The sequence below is a fragment of the Scomber japonicus genome, chromosome 16 (assembly GCF_027409825.1).
Source record: "Scomber japonicus isolate fScoJap1 chromosome 16, fScoJap1.pri, whole genome shotgun sequence".
NCBI classification, from domain to species: domain Eukaryota; kingdom Metazoa; phylum Chordata; class Actinopteri; order Scombriformes; family Scombridae; genus Scomber; species Scomber japonicus.
This window is the reverse complement of record NC_070593.1, coordinates 8,186,135-8,199,964: the sequence shown is the minus strand read 5'-3', so window position 1 is coordinate 8,199,964 and position 13,830 is coordinate 8,186,135. Positions and strand designations below refer to the sequence as shown.

At 38.9% G+C, this 13,830-nt stretch overlaps 2 protein-coding genes across 2 annotated transcripts; one reads left to right on the top strand and one right to left on the bottom strand.

Annotated features, from left to right (window-relative positions):
• The first annotated feature begins 458 nt into the window (after window positions 1–458).
• On the top strand, window positions 459–5,332 carry cdkn3 (cyclin-dependent kinase inhibitor 3). The gene is made up of 8 exons (XM_053335311.1): window positions 459–487; window positions 1,636–1,732; window positions 1,862–1,917; window positions 2,026–2,070; window positions 2,224–2,446; window positions 3,945–3,976; window positions 4,126–4,229; window positions 5,077–5,332. Exons 2-8 carry the CDS (start codon window positions 1,653–1,655, stop codon window positions 5,164–5,166), a joined length of 630 nt encoding a protein of 209 aa, XP_053191286.1. The 5' UTR covers window positions 459–487; window positions 1,636–1,652; the 3' UTR covers window positions 5,167–5,332.
• Window positions 5,333–6,396: 1,064 nt separating this feature from the next.
• Window positions 6,397–13,720, bottom strand: cnih1 (cornichon family AMPA receptor auxiliary protein 1). Its single transcript, XM_053335314.1, has 5 exons — window positions 13,549–13,720; window positions 11,974–12,042; window positions 8,373–8,485; window positions 8,086–8,229; window positions 6,397–7,944 (listed from the first exon to the last, which is right to left on the bottom strand). The coding sequence occupies exons 1-5, from the start codon at window positions 13,627–13,629 to the stop codon at window positions 7,917–7,919; spliced, it is 435 nt and encodes a 144-aa protein (XP_053191289.1). The 5' UTR covers window positions 13,630–13,720; the 3' UTR covers window positions 6,397–7,916.
• Window positions 13,721–13,830: the final 110 nt, after the last annotated feature.

The window sequence follows — 13,830 nt, the reverse complement described above, 5'->3', positions numbered from 1 at the left end:
TATAGGCCTACATATGAATAACAAATACAATATAACATTAAAAAAACATATAAAAGTATAGTGTATAGTGTCATATGTATGTAATTGTATAGTTTTATGTTTTTAAATATGGTTGTTTATTGACCTAGGCAAGTCGTTTGATTTTAAAACCAGCTCAGAAACATCGATTGAAATATTACTCTATTGATTAATTAACAATCATTAAATGAACAGATTATATCATTAAACTAAAGAAACCAGACAATCATTACTCTTTTACAAAGTTTTTGCTCTTTTGAGGGTCGTCGCCACCCCACACAGACTTCACTCCGCCCGCCTGCATCAGTCCCTGAAATGAAATCCAGCGCTCACATGCTTACGTCATGTACGGAAAAGGCGGGGTTAACGGTCAATTCTAGAATCTGATTGGCTGCTGGCTGAATGGAATTTTCAAATTGAAGCAGCAGCTGGAGCTGTCAAAACAGCAGAGAAGGAGAAAGAGACACCGGTGAGCAATAAAGACAAAAATACAGCTCAAATGGATATTTATACACTTTATATGAATGCATGTAATGTTACACAGCTGTCTTTTCTCTCTGGTATCGTTTAGTGAAAGGTTTAATGTCATTATTCACCGTTTTGCAGCAGCTAGTTAATGTTAGCAGCGTCCTCTGACAATATCATGAGCTCTGAGATTAAATATGTTTTATATGTTAAATAATAAATTGGCTTTACTGTAAGATTAATACATATTAAATATTTTAAAGTGTTGCACTATTTCATATTTAACTCACGTTTTACAAATTGGGGTGTCGTGTAGCTCCTCGTGTTGCAGACTTATTTAAAGCAGTGGTTCTCAAAGTAGGGCTCGGGGACCCCCAGAGGTCCTTGGGGAAAGTCCAGGGGGTCCCCAACAAAATAAAGGGAATAATTTACTTTTGCTATAACACAGGGACAGAATTTATGACTATTTACACTTTGCACTTTATACATCGAGTTTTTATGTATGTATGTATGTATGCGTGTGTGTGTGTGTGTGTGTGTGTGTGTGTGTGTGTGTGTGTGTGTGTGTGTGTGTGTATATGTGTAGATATTTGATCTATTTTGCTTTTATTTAAGTGTGAGATATGTTTGTGTGAGTGATGACCGAGGATGGAGCTGTTTTAAATGTATTGACCTCAATGCAATGACAATAAGGACAATTCAATTCAGTTCAATTCAATTTTGGTCAAGGGTTTCATACCTTACTATGTAAATCTGAGGAGTATATATATATCATCTCAGGAACTTCTACATATTGCACATTTATATACTGCAGACTTATTTACACAGAGATTGTTTATTGCATATTGTGTTTTATTGTATTTCACCACTTTCACCGTTATGCTGCTACCCCCTCCGTTCCCCGCCCCACCCACCCACACTGTGCTGCTGTGTCAGTTTGAATTTCTCCCTAGGGGGATCAATAAAGATACATCTTATCTTACCTTAGCTTATCCTAATAAAACATCTGGGGAAAAAAAAGATGTAACAAAAAACGGACATTATAAACTTATACTGTACAGTGTTTTTTGGGTTTTTTTTTTTTAACTCTGTGGTTATTGCATTTATGAGAGTTGTGGTTTCGTTCTTGAACTGCTTCCTACTTTCTCACAGTCTGGAGGCCTGAAGTCATGAGGACGAGTGAGTTTGATTCCTCATCAGAAGAGGAAGAGATCGGAGATGAGCAGCTGACTCCCTTTCACATTTCCTGGTAAGTGTCAGCTGCTCTCTCTTCAATGAAAAATGTTATTTATGAGGGTCGAAGGAGTTTGTTATAAATATAAAAATGTAAAACAAGCATCACTGAGGTCATGCATTATATATTTTGATCCGCTTTAAGGTTGCCTCTGTCCATAGTGGAGTCCTCCCAGTTTCTTGGGATATGTGCGCTACCAGGTAAAGTTGAGTTTTATCATTTAACATTCTTTATTTCACTGTTCTTACTTCATTTATAAGATTTTATGCAAATGATCATTATATAATCTTTCCTTCATTTAAATTCAGGTTGCAAATACAAAGATATCCGCAGGAGTCTGCCAAGAGATGTTGGTAAGATGACTTTGACTCGTTGTGAAGGTCAAATTAAACTCTGGAGCTGATAATATATTAACACAGATCAAATCAAAGTACTTCATACCTGCAGATTTGTGAGTGTGACTGTGAGCCAGCAGCTGCTTGTAAGTTTTGTCGTCTCGTTAACAGAGGAGATGCAGAGTCAGGGGGTGCAGGACGTGTTTGTTTTCTGCACCAGAGGGGAGCTCGCCAAGTACAGAGTTCCCTCCCTGCTGGACGTCTACCAGCAGCAGGGCCTCACAGTTCACCACATGCCCTTCCCAGATGGAGACGTTCCCGAGCTGGAGCAGTGCTGCCAGATCCTCAAGGAGCTGCACGTCAGCCTGGAGAACAACAGGAGGACGGTGATCCAGTGAGTTTAACAACCCTTCAGAGTGTCATTCAGAGTACAAACCTGGAAGATAAGCAGACAAAGCAACATAGTTAAAGCCCCTCTGCATTCAAACAATAGTTGTCCTTATTGTTGTTCCTTCAGTTGGATGTTTGACCCTGAAAAGTTGTTTTCACATTTATCTGCTGAAGAAAGAAAGTTTCTATGTGCTCACTAATTTGGAGCCAGTTAAGGACCAGCATACAATTTTTCTTGATTTATTGGACAATATGACATAGAGACCAACAGGAAACAGGAAGAGAGAGAGACAGGAATGACCTGCAGCAAAGGTCCCTTGACGGAACTGAACCAGGGACGCTGCCATTATATGATGCGCAGTAACCATGGGTTACCAAAGTGCTCCACCAGTACACAGTCTACACAAACATAATGGGGACACTTTACACTATGCACAAATACAGATAAAATACTTTTATGAGAGTAGTAGACATCTTGTATCCAGCAGCATAACTTATTAAACATATTCATAACTACAGATTTTTAATTATGTAGAAATAGAAATTGCTATTTTAAGGATTTTTTTTTTTTTTTTTTAATATATTTTTTCAGGCTTTTTTTAACCTTTTAATGGACAGGTTAGTAGAGATAGACAGGAAATAGGAGGCAGAGAGAGGGGGGAATGACATGCAGGATAAGACCACTCGGTGCGGGATTCGAACCGGGGTCGCCTGCAGGGAGGACTGTAGCCTCTACACATGGGGCGGGTGCTCTACCAACTGAGCTATGCTCAACCCCTATTTTAAGGATTTTTAACATTTTTTGGTGGAAAAATATGACAATTTATTGTTCAAGGTAGAGGATGTTTATATGTCCTAAAACATGCTTGGATTATTAAACCGTTTCTACTTTATCTTCATTTTGGTTGTGGAAAAAATAGATTTAAAGTATTTAATATTTGCAAAAAGAGCATACAAGAAATGGAAAGTAATTGATGAGAGTTTACATGGCAAATTGTCATCCTCAGATCTGAATGACGACAGTTGAAGTGTTTGCATGAAGCATTTTTAATCTGACTGAGCTCTTTATATAAACACGACCACTGATAAAAAACAGGTCAGTTTGTTGAATAGAGGCTTATTGTTTAGAGTCACTTGATAAAGCAAAGCTGAACGGCTGCCGAGAGGCTCTTAAATCTCCCAAATGAGCTGAAAAAGCTGCTCACCAGGCAACAGGAGGAAACTGGTTGTACTGGTGTGTGAGTGTGTTTGTTTATGTAAATGTGACACAGGGGATTTGATATCTGAACATGGAAACAAGGAACGGTTGAAAACAGACATTGATGCAGTCAAATCATCTGTGATAAAGCTAGTTCTTATGTTTTAAAAAAAGATATTTGTAGGATATTTAAAAGCTTTTATTTATCATGTTTTATTGGGAATTGAAAACATATCAAGAAAAAGACATCTATCAATTTTCAGCTTTATAAACATGCTTTTTTTCTCTTTCTTCCACCCTTCAGCTGTTACGGAGGCTTGGGACGCTCTGCATTAAGTGAGAATATTTTACTTTGATGCTTCATTCTCTTAAATACATCTTTTTATTTATGTTAAAAAAGTTGGTCATAATCATCTGTACTGGTTTTCTTTCATGCCTCGAATCACACGGCTGTCTCATGTTTTTTTTTTTTTTGTGCCTTTCAGTTGCCGCCTGTCTGCTGCTCCAGCTCTCCTTCACAATGACGCCAAACAAAGCCATCGAAATCCTCCGGGAGCACAGAGGAGGAGGAGCGATACAGACAGTGAAGGTGAGTCTTTTTTCTTTCTCTCTCTCTCCCTCCCTCTCTCTCTGAATCTAGAGGACAATGCTGGAGTGTCCCACAGTTTCATAGATTCTCTCTTTTCATGCAGCATGAAAATAAACGTGCAGAGACTCAGAACTTGTTTGGTAATCATGTAAAGAGACAATTTAGATTTATTATTATCAGGTGATCATGTGTTTATCTTTGAGAGTTGGCTGGTGAAAATAAATCAAGCACACAAGATAAACATGGTATTTGTGAAAAGAATCATGTCTCACCCATAAATCAGCCTCATGCTCTTATTGTGTAATATTAGCTTATCATAGATATAACAAAATATTTTAGTTAAAATACGCCAAAAACTGTTCCTTCTTTCCTTCCTTCCTTCCTGCTTACCTTACTCCCTCCTTTCCTTCCTTCTTTCCTCCTGTCCTCCCTTCCTTCCTTCCTTCCTCCCTCCCTCCTTTCCTTCCTTCTTTCCTCCTGTCCTCCCTTGCTCTTTTTCTTTCTCCCTCCCTCCCTCCCTCCTTCTTTCCTTCTTCCCTCCCTCCTACCTTCCTTCCTTTCTTTCTTCCTTCCTTCCCTCCTTCCTTCCTCCCTCCTTTCCTTTCTTCCTCCTCCCTTCTTCCCCCCTTCCATCCTTCCTCCTTCCTCCCTTCCTTCCTTGACTCGAGGACAACAGGAGGGTTAATAACCACATTTTAAGAGATCCTAGTCATAATGTTTCTTTATGTTATGCCTTTATAAAAAAAAAGAAGGTAATACTCGCCAATATACTGATGACAAAAAAAGTAAATGAATGCTTTTTAGGTTTTTCATTAACTAATGACGGCTTTATTTTCCTTTCCTGCAGCAATATAACTTCCTCCATGAGTTTCGGGAACAATACGCAGCCTACCAGGAGAGCAGAGAGCCTTCTACAGAGCGCTCAGTCTCTCGGTGATCTCCTGAAAATGTTCATCTCTTCCAAATGTGCTCCGTTGTCAGTGATTCTTCTCTCTCTGCTTATTATGTGTGATATAATTGTATTCTCTGATGATTGCACTTTAAAAGAATACTCTAATATATTGCTTGTTGTCATCCTCATTATTATCAAATAAAAGACTTGATGAGGGAAATGTTTCTGCATTTATATCATATTTAAATTAATGTTGGTTTTCTTACAAATGTTGATGATGAGAAAAGGTTGACTGCTGCATCTCTACTCTATTTCAGTGGTTCCCAATCTTTTTCTTTAAATACAAAGAATCAAACAATTAACTTTTTACATTTATGCAAATATGAACGACTAATACATCAACTTGTAAATTTTAATCGGCTGTTTCACATTAGAACTGAAGTTATTGCATGCTAATTGATAATTAAACAAAGTGCATTTTGGCTCCTACATCTAGTGTCAACTTACCATTTAGGAGCAATATATATTTATTTAATAGATACATCCAAACCCTCCCGTATGATTTCTCAATGATATCACCTTTTACATAAAATCACCATGGCTGGATCTACAGTACAGGCAATCTGTGGCGTCCAGTGTCCAGGGGCCCTTCAGGCTTTTTTCGTCTCTTGATGTTGATCATATTGGTCACAGTCATAAACCTAGTATGTCCAAAACACATCATGGAGTTAAAGGGTTTCCACTCAACAGCATCGTTATCCTCTCAACCCTGGGTTAGGGTTAGGGCTACTCATGCAGGCTTGGCCATCACATTTAACTGCTGTGTTCAGGTCTGTATTTTGGTTACTTGATTGCACCAAAAATACCAAAAAGTCACAAATCTGATCAGAAAGTGAGTCATTACATCCCTCGAGTTGATAAGCACACACCTTTGAGTCTTTGCAGAGTCTTCCCAGAGGCTAAATCTTAATGACTATGATGATCATCTGCCTTTTTATTTACTTTTCTATTAGTTTTAACCAAAACTACCATCACTCTCAGCTGTACTTTGTTTAGTGCTCAGTAATTAAGATGTACATGTCAGTATTTAGTTTAGTACAGCCTCACTGCTAGAATGGCTCTTGCTGTCACATTTCCATACCACCCACTAACTGTATACAGTATATATTATAAACTAAATATTTTATGCTGTTAGTATACGAGAAGTCAACACTAAAATGTTTTACACTAACAGGAAATGATGAAAGCTTTCTTCTCCCTGTTTCTGCACTCCATGAGTTGAAATAAGATCCAGTCCATAACAGAGTGGGACACGTTTATTCAGCTTCAAATAAACTCAAGTTCTCATTTCTTTAGATGTGACATATGATGGGATCTAATACATAAAAATTTCACCTGCGACAAATGGATCATCCCTTTCCCTGAAAAAATTTACACATCTGAAAAATGGAAAATAAATAACTCTAGTGTTCTGAAAAACAATTTGTCTAATGGCCTCGAGTCTAAAGAAACAAAAAAATGTCACTTTTCCAGACGGTGATTCTGGGGAAAGGAGCCGACACTGCCTCGGAGTGTTTGATATATTGGAGACATAAAAAGTAGAATTAAAAACACTGAATAAATTAACACTGGAGTTCCTCACGCTGTCTTTTTTTTTTTTTTGGGAATATTTGGTGTTTGAAATGAACATAAATGCACAATGACAAAAATGTTTAAACAGCTTAACAGGATTTTCAAAAAGGTACATTCAACAGTATGGCACATCAGCAAGTTCCTATCAAAGCTCAATTTGCAGAAAGCATAGAATAAAACAATGTACTGATGCTTCTTTCTAATGCTGTATATATATTATTTTACTGTTGAGTCTACCTTTTAAGTTTAACAACAGCTGCAAGGGCAAGTCTACAGACATACAGGTCACATACACGTTGCTTTCTACTCTGGATTCACACTGAAGAAAACAAATATTGCCATTGATTGATTTCAGTACAACAGGGATTACATGGATGGTTTGAGGGTGATGATAAGTAGGGTCTGAAGTATGGAAACAATACATCAGATAGTTTGAATACTGATGTGACAACCAGACTATGATTGTCCCTGTGCAACATGTTCCACTAAGTGATAATTACCCATGCACCTTAGCGCCCTCTCTGTACTTCCAAGTCCCAAAAACAATGTTCATTTGAAGACTTTCTTATGTGTCTGTAAGCAAGAACAGAAGTCTGGGTTTGCACATTGCTAATTGTTCTACTGATGGCAATGAATCACGTGGCAGGTATAAATTTGCAGTTGAAAGGCCAGAATCTAATTCACAGAAAAAAAAAAAAAAAAGCGAATGCAGTTTAGCACACAGCTTAGATTCGCACAGATAGTGCACACCTGAAAATGTCTACCTAAATCTGTAAACACTCAAAAGTTGTGAATCAAGATGGGAAAAAAAAAATCTTTATTTAAATCCCAAGCATCAATATCGACACACCATGAAAAATAAAAAAGAGGGGGCAAGAAAAAAAACAACAGTCCATTCAGCTTTGTCCATATTTTCCATAAAATTTTGAAACTATAGTGCTATGAGAGGAACACACTGCGACCGAGATATTCTCTTAAAAACGGGCTAAATGTTTCCAAAATGACACACTTTGCTGTGTGTGTGTGTGGGGTCGAGAGTTCGTCCGCTTGAAATGGCGTCTTGTGTTTGCTGAACGGTGGTCTCTCCAGCAGGTCCTGTGTCCAGCACTAAAATCATAGTGTCTGGCTGTCTACTGTACATGCAGGTCCTTTTCCTCCATTGCTTAAGAGCTAACCAGAACATAGATCATCCTGTTGAGAATAGATGAGAAAATGTAATATTAGTACACATCCCCAGATAATACAGTATGCAAATATAGGTTTATGCTGTTTTACATAATGGACCAACACACTAAAAGGCAGAGAAATAAAGAAATGAAAACAAATGCGTACCCGTAGAGATAGTAGAAGAACGACAGGAGGTAGAAAGCCAGTTTGCACCAGCCTTCTTTTTGACAGAACGCCAGGATGTCAGCATTCATGATAGTTGTTGGGTCGTAGAGTCCTGGACAGCTCATCACAGGTCTGCTCATATACCTGCACCACAGAAGAAAAAAAAAAAAGAGAGGAGTGGATCAAGTCAATCTGGTAATTCTGTAAAAGCAGTTTAGTGTTTCAGTATAAAACACGTAGTTCGTCTTCTAAATGAAAGGGTGATTTCTTTCTGGTCAGATACTCACCTCCAGACATGATAAGCCAGCAGCGGTAAGTTGAGACAGAGGGTGAGCCACTCAGCCGCACAGAAGAACATCACACAGAAGAAGAAATGGATGAGATACTCTGGGAGCACCAGCTGTGAAGAGAAAATATGAAAAGAAAAAATGTCATAATCCACATAAAGTGAACAAACTAACACAGTCTAAAGCCCAATTTCCACTGAGTCCGGCAGCGGCGCGTTACAGCTGCGCCGCGGTCACCGGAGCAGATAGGTAACACTATAATCAATGAGAGCATCTCCACCGGGAACGTTTCAGCAGCGTGTCAGCAACGGCTCAGCAGCGGCTCCCGCGCCGCAGCGCTATCGATAGGTAGCATTTCTATTTTTGACGGAGCCGTTGCCAACTCGCGACAAGCTCAACAGAGCAGATTGCACCAGACAGGAAGTCCGACACTGAATCAGCAAAATAAAACTTCCGTTTTTCAAAATAAAACAACCCGTGCAGCCTCCCGATCGTATTTCAGCAACAAACATGAATAAAACAGTCAGATAAAGACTCCATCTAGCTACGTAGCCTACTGACAGATGGGATAAGTACATAAATCAAAGAAAATTACCAAATCAACCAAAATTGAGCAAGTTAACAAAACCGGGCCATTTAGTTGTGCTGCTACTACAGTAATTACTGTAGACTAAAGGCACTCGTTCGGGTTTGATTGTGCTGCCGTAATTACTGTATTAAGTGCAACGTCATTTTAAAAGGCAGCTTTCTCTCCCAGAGCATGCTCCGGTCCGCTGCTGTAACGCTCCCGGTGTGAGTTGACGCCGGGCAGAGGACGGAGCTAAACCGTAGCACAGCCGTTCCGCGCCGCTGACGGACCCAGTGGAAATCCCCAGTAACTCTTGTCCTCTTAAGCCTGATCCACTAACTAGACTAATGTATAAAGAAGTGCTTTATCTGTCTCCACACACACTGCTTTGTTAGAAAGTGTGGAGGCACACCGAATAAATTTAGAGAGACTAATAAAAAGTTAACACAGAAAAGAGATTACAGTATTAAAAGGTGCAGCCAAGTCTCAAAGGAAATTAGGCCTTTTTCTTTTTTTTTTTTTAACAAAGAGAAATTGAGCTATTTAAAGAGTCGGCTCCACAGAGTCCAAGAAAAGAGTGAAGAGAGATTCTCGTTTTATCAATACATTTTTAAACATGTTCATACATTTCTGTTCGGCGTGGCCATTGTGCTGGTGGTAAAATAATAAGTGCTTTTTCACACACAATGTGTAACAAAATAAACAGGGTGGAAAATTAAAACCTGCCACCTGTGAAATATGAACACTAAAATGCCCAAACTGAGGACAAAAAGACCCCCATTTGGCTGACCTTCACAAAGCTCCCACACTGAGGCTTACGCACAACCCTCAGATGTCCTCTGTCTGATAATGAGCGAGGCAAACTGGGTTTTTTGGCCAATCCTGTTTCACTTTTATCAATTTATAACTGTAGGAAATCATCTGAGTGGCTAATAGAAATTTAGGAGTCTATCAGACAACTAAAAGTGGATTAAAAACAGTTAATTTCCCAACCCTGTTTATAATGTCATTCATCACCAAGTGTGACCACAAGTCAAAAAGGGAAAACCCATCAACAGCTTGCTCTGGAGGGTGTTTACGCATCTCAGCATCAACATTTTCTTTTGAAGTGAGGGCAAACATACAGATCATCCCACTTCCTGACAAACGGACCGGGCAGCACACTGGAGAGAGGGGGGGGGGGGGGGACCATGCCGTGAGCACTAGCAGTGTTGATGCAGCAGCCTGCCTCAGGTTGACAGAATTCAAACTGGTGCGGGGGGTTCAGGGGGGCAGATGGAGGCACCACATGTAAGCCATGCATTTAAAAAAAAAAAAAAAGAAGGAAAGAAAGCAGAGGGGGCGGAGGGGTAGGTAGGTGCAACCAACAGCCCACAGACGGGAGAGGTGAAGGCACTTGGTAAGAGGAAGGTGCAGGAAAAAGGGGGGGGGGCTATAATGTGTTGATATCCTGCACTGTTCTGCCAAATACAAAAACTCACAGCACTAAAAAAAAAAAAAACTACTCTACACACGCAAAAAGACTCGCCATGGTCAAAACTGCAGATTGTACTACGGGGTGATTAGAGACGGAGGAATCTGGTGCTTTCACCCAAAAATAACTCCTCCTACTAGTGAAGTCGCTAACCAATCAGTGGACCCAAATATTGCTGAGCTTGGAGAGTGTTGGGATTCTGCGGCCATCTGGTCCGAACCACAGGTGATGTAGATAGAGCCAACATTGTAAAACAGCTTAGTTCTGCTAATTGCTGAATCAAAATGCAGCCTCCACTTTATAGAAGTAAGATTGATATCTAAATATGAGTTATTAAAAAATATATATAAAAATAAATGTCCTCCAACATCAGTCGAGACATCAACCTGTGCCCTGATCCACAGCTCAAAGTATCAACTGTTCCAAAAAGCTAAATCCTTTTACATCTTGCAGGTAAACTGAGAAATATTGATCAGACTTAATATGATCCTATCAGTACTGTTGTGTAAAAGCTTTGTCAGGACAGTGTGTAGGTCTGGTGTCACATTACTATAAAAGCTCCAAAACTCGACAAAGACAAAATGACCTGACCTTCTGAGTTTACGGTGAATTAACTGTACAAGTAACTTTAACACTATATGCAAACAAAGGGAAGGTCGTAATAAAGATCATGCATGTTTTGAGCATTTGCAAGTCTTTTCAGTTAACAGCTATACTTTATCAGTAGTCAGTAACATTGGATATTTCATCTAAGAGAATATTATTATCCCATTTCTGTTTTTTTTTTAAAAAGCAACTTACAACATATATTTCATGAAGTTGAATTGGTTTGATGAGGTAGAAACATGGCAATGGAAGCACAATCCAGTACTTCAGTAAAGGCTTAATCTTTAAACTGCACTTTGAGGTTTGCAGAATAGAAAATAACTAAAATCTACAACAGTCAAAACTGCATCCCTCAAGAAGAAATTGATAAATGAATAAAACAAAATAAAAATCAAGAAGAAAAGAAACAGAAGAGAAAAAAAAACTACTACACTACAGTAAAAAACCTGAGGCACAGGTGGCACGTCGACTAATCCCGAGTTGAACTCTGACCTTAACTCTGAGATTAGTTAACTGAAAAGACGTTTGCAAACACTTCTCCGTGCAAAATGACAAGACTGCAGACTGAGTTGAACTGAGCGGACATTTTAAAGATTGGTACAAACCTTTAATGCAATTTTGACTCTTTTAATCTTTTTGACCTTTTCAACTGTCTTTTTGCCGTTAACAAAATGTTAAAAAGAAAAGAAAAGAAAAACAAAACAAAAAAAAACAACAACAAAAAAGCAGATTAGGAAAAACAAAACAAAATGCATTAGAGTTTGACAGCGGACAAGATCACTGAATTCATAACAGCCAGGTTATTTAGCATAACAGTGCAGAGAAATGATTGAAAAAAGACAGAAAGGCAAGATAAAGTTGTCCTAAAGTAAATAAAACATCTTTCAACAGAGCATATCTGCATGCAGTCATAGAGGCAAGGAAGGTGTGTCAGGTACGCTGGTGTCACTTACCGGATTTAAAGTGTTACACTGATCTATAGGATTCTTGTAATCAGTCTTCAGCTCATCAAATGCTATTATCTGCAGGAATAAGAGGATCACAATGTAACAATGTACAGAAGGCAATTTAATATAACATTTCTAAATGTACCATCAAAATGTCACCTCGATATTCACTTTCAATTTCCATTATATCTTCTAAGAGCAACATCCTCTTTAAGTGCAGCGTTCATTTATTATAGTGTGTCATACAAAGTACTTTAGTAGGCTACTTCTCTATTACTATGACTAAGAAAATTCCCCCTATTATCATTATGTCTATTTGCATTGATTTTACTGTCTATATGGCTCCAACTAACAATCATGTTTTTAGTAAATTAATAAATCAATTGCAGATGTAGGTGTGATCCAAATGGTGAAACATTCCCCCAAAACAAGATCAGAATAACCAAGGTGAATACTTGTTTTGTCTGACTCACTGACAATTTATTTACAAGAACATAAAACAGAGAAAAGTTAATAAATCCTCATATTTGAGAAGTTAGTCTGGAACCAAAGAATATTTGGTGTGTTACTGACAGGTTAATTATTTGTTACTGAGACTGATTTATATTCCTTTTTATTGGATGTTTCAGTAGTTTTATAGCACCACTGCCAACAGCCAGTTTACTCAGTAACTAGTATTACATTAAACATGATTTTATGTAACAGTTCCTGTTTGGTTTCCTAATGCTTAGTTACACAATACATAAAGACTCAGTTTAATGTTTCCAGCTCTTTTCGTGGTCATTTTTTACTATTCTGAATAACACTTTCATTCAGACCTCTCCTAATATACTTGTCCAACTAATGTTCTTAACTTAATCCCATATGAACTTCTGAAATGTGATAAAACCTTAACAATATGATATTTTGAGTTGTGGTCTTGCTACTTTAAAGTTGTTAATCTTCAGTGTGAATGTTTCAGCTTTCACAATCTAACTAACTGTATTAGGGGAAGAAATGTGACATGTTGGGATGATAGGTGGAGGCTCCAGAAAACGGATGACAGCAACATTGTTAGCGAGTTAAGCCTGCTAACTATCTGGATGGCTACTATAAATATCAATATAAACACTGATTATTTGACAAGGCTGAAAAGTTAAAGGTCCGTTTGTTGTGGTCTGTTTATATTTAAAAGCCGGTTGAAGATACCACCGCGTTTAAATAAAAACAGTGACTGTATTATAACTGCTAACTTTAGCTCTTAGCCAACGGTTGGGTGTGTGTGTGTGTGTGTGTGTGTGTGTGCCATTCATTCTAGATCGAAAGCGTTACTAAGCGGTGGGCGCTCGGCCGTTTCTATGGAGCTTGCTTGGATACGTTCCATCCAGACGTTGCTAAAAACCGCGGTGAAGTTACGTAAATCAAAAACAACACCACCACCACAACACGTCCCCAAGCTATGTGGCTACAAAAGCTTAGCCTAGCGTTAGCCGCCGGTGTTAGCCAGGCTTCCTCTCGCTCTTCTTTCACCCAGTTTAACCAGCCTCGTTGGACCAAGCAGGCCAAACCGCCTCGTCTAAATGTGTCTAAATGTCTACTTACGTGCCAGATAGCGAAGAAGATAAGCGCCGCCGTGAGCAGCAGAGCAAGCATATAACAAAAGGCCGCGAATGTGAACGCCATTTTTTTCTCCGGTTCTGCTCGTCGGTTCCTGGCTCGGTCGGAAGATGATGCAGGCAGCTCCGCAACCGATTTGAGGCGTGAGGTAAGTCGGTGTGTCTTCTTCTCCAGTAAGTGTTTTTAGCTAGCTTGGCATCCTTATTGTTGCATTACTGCCATCTTCTGGACTAATGTATGTCCTTCAGTGTTTCCTCGAGTCTTTAC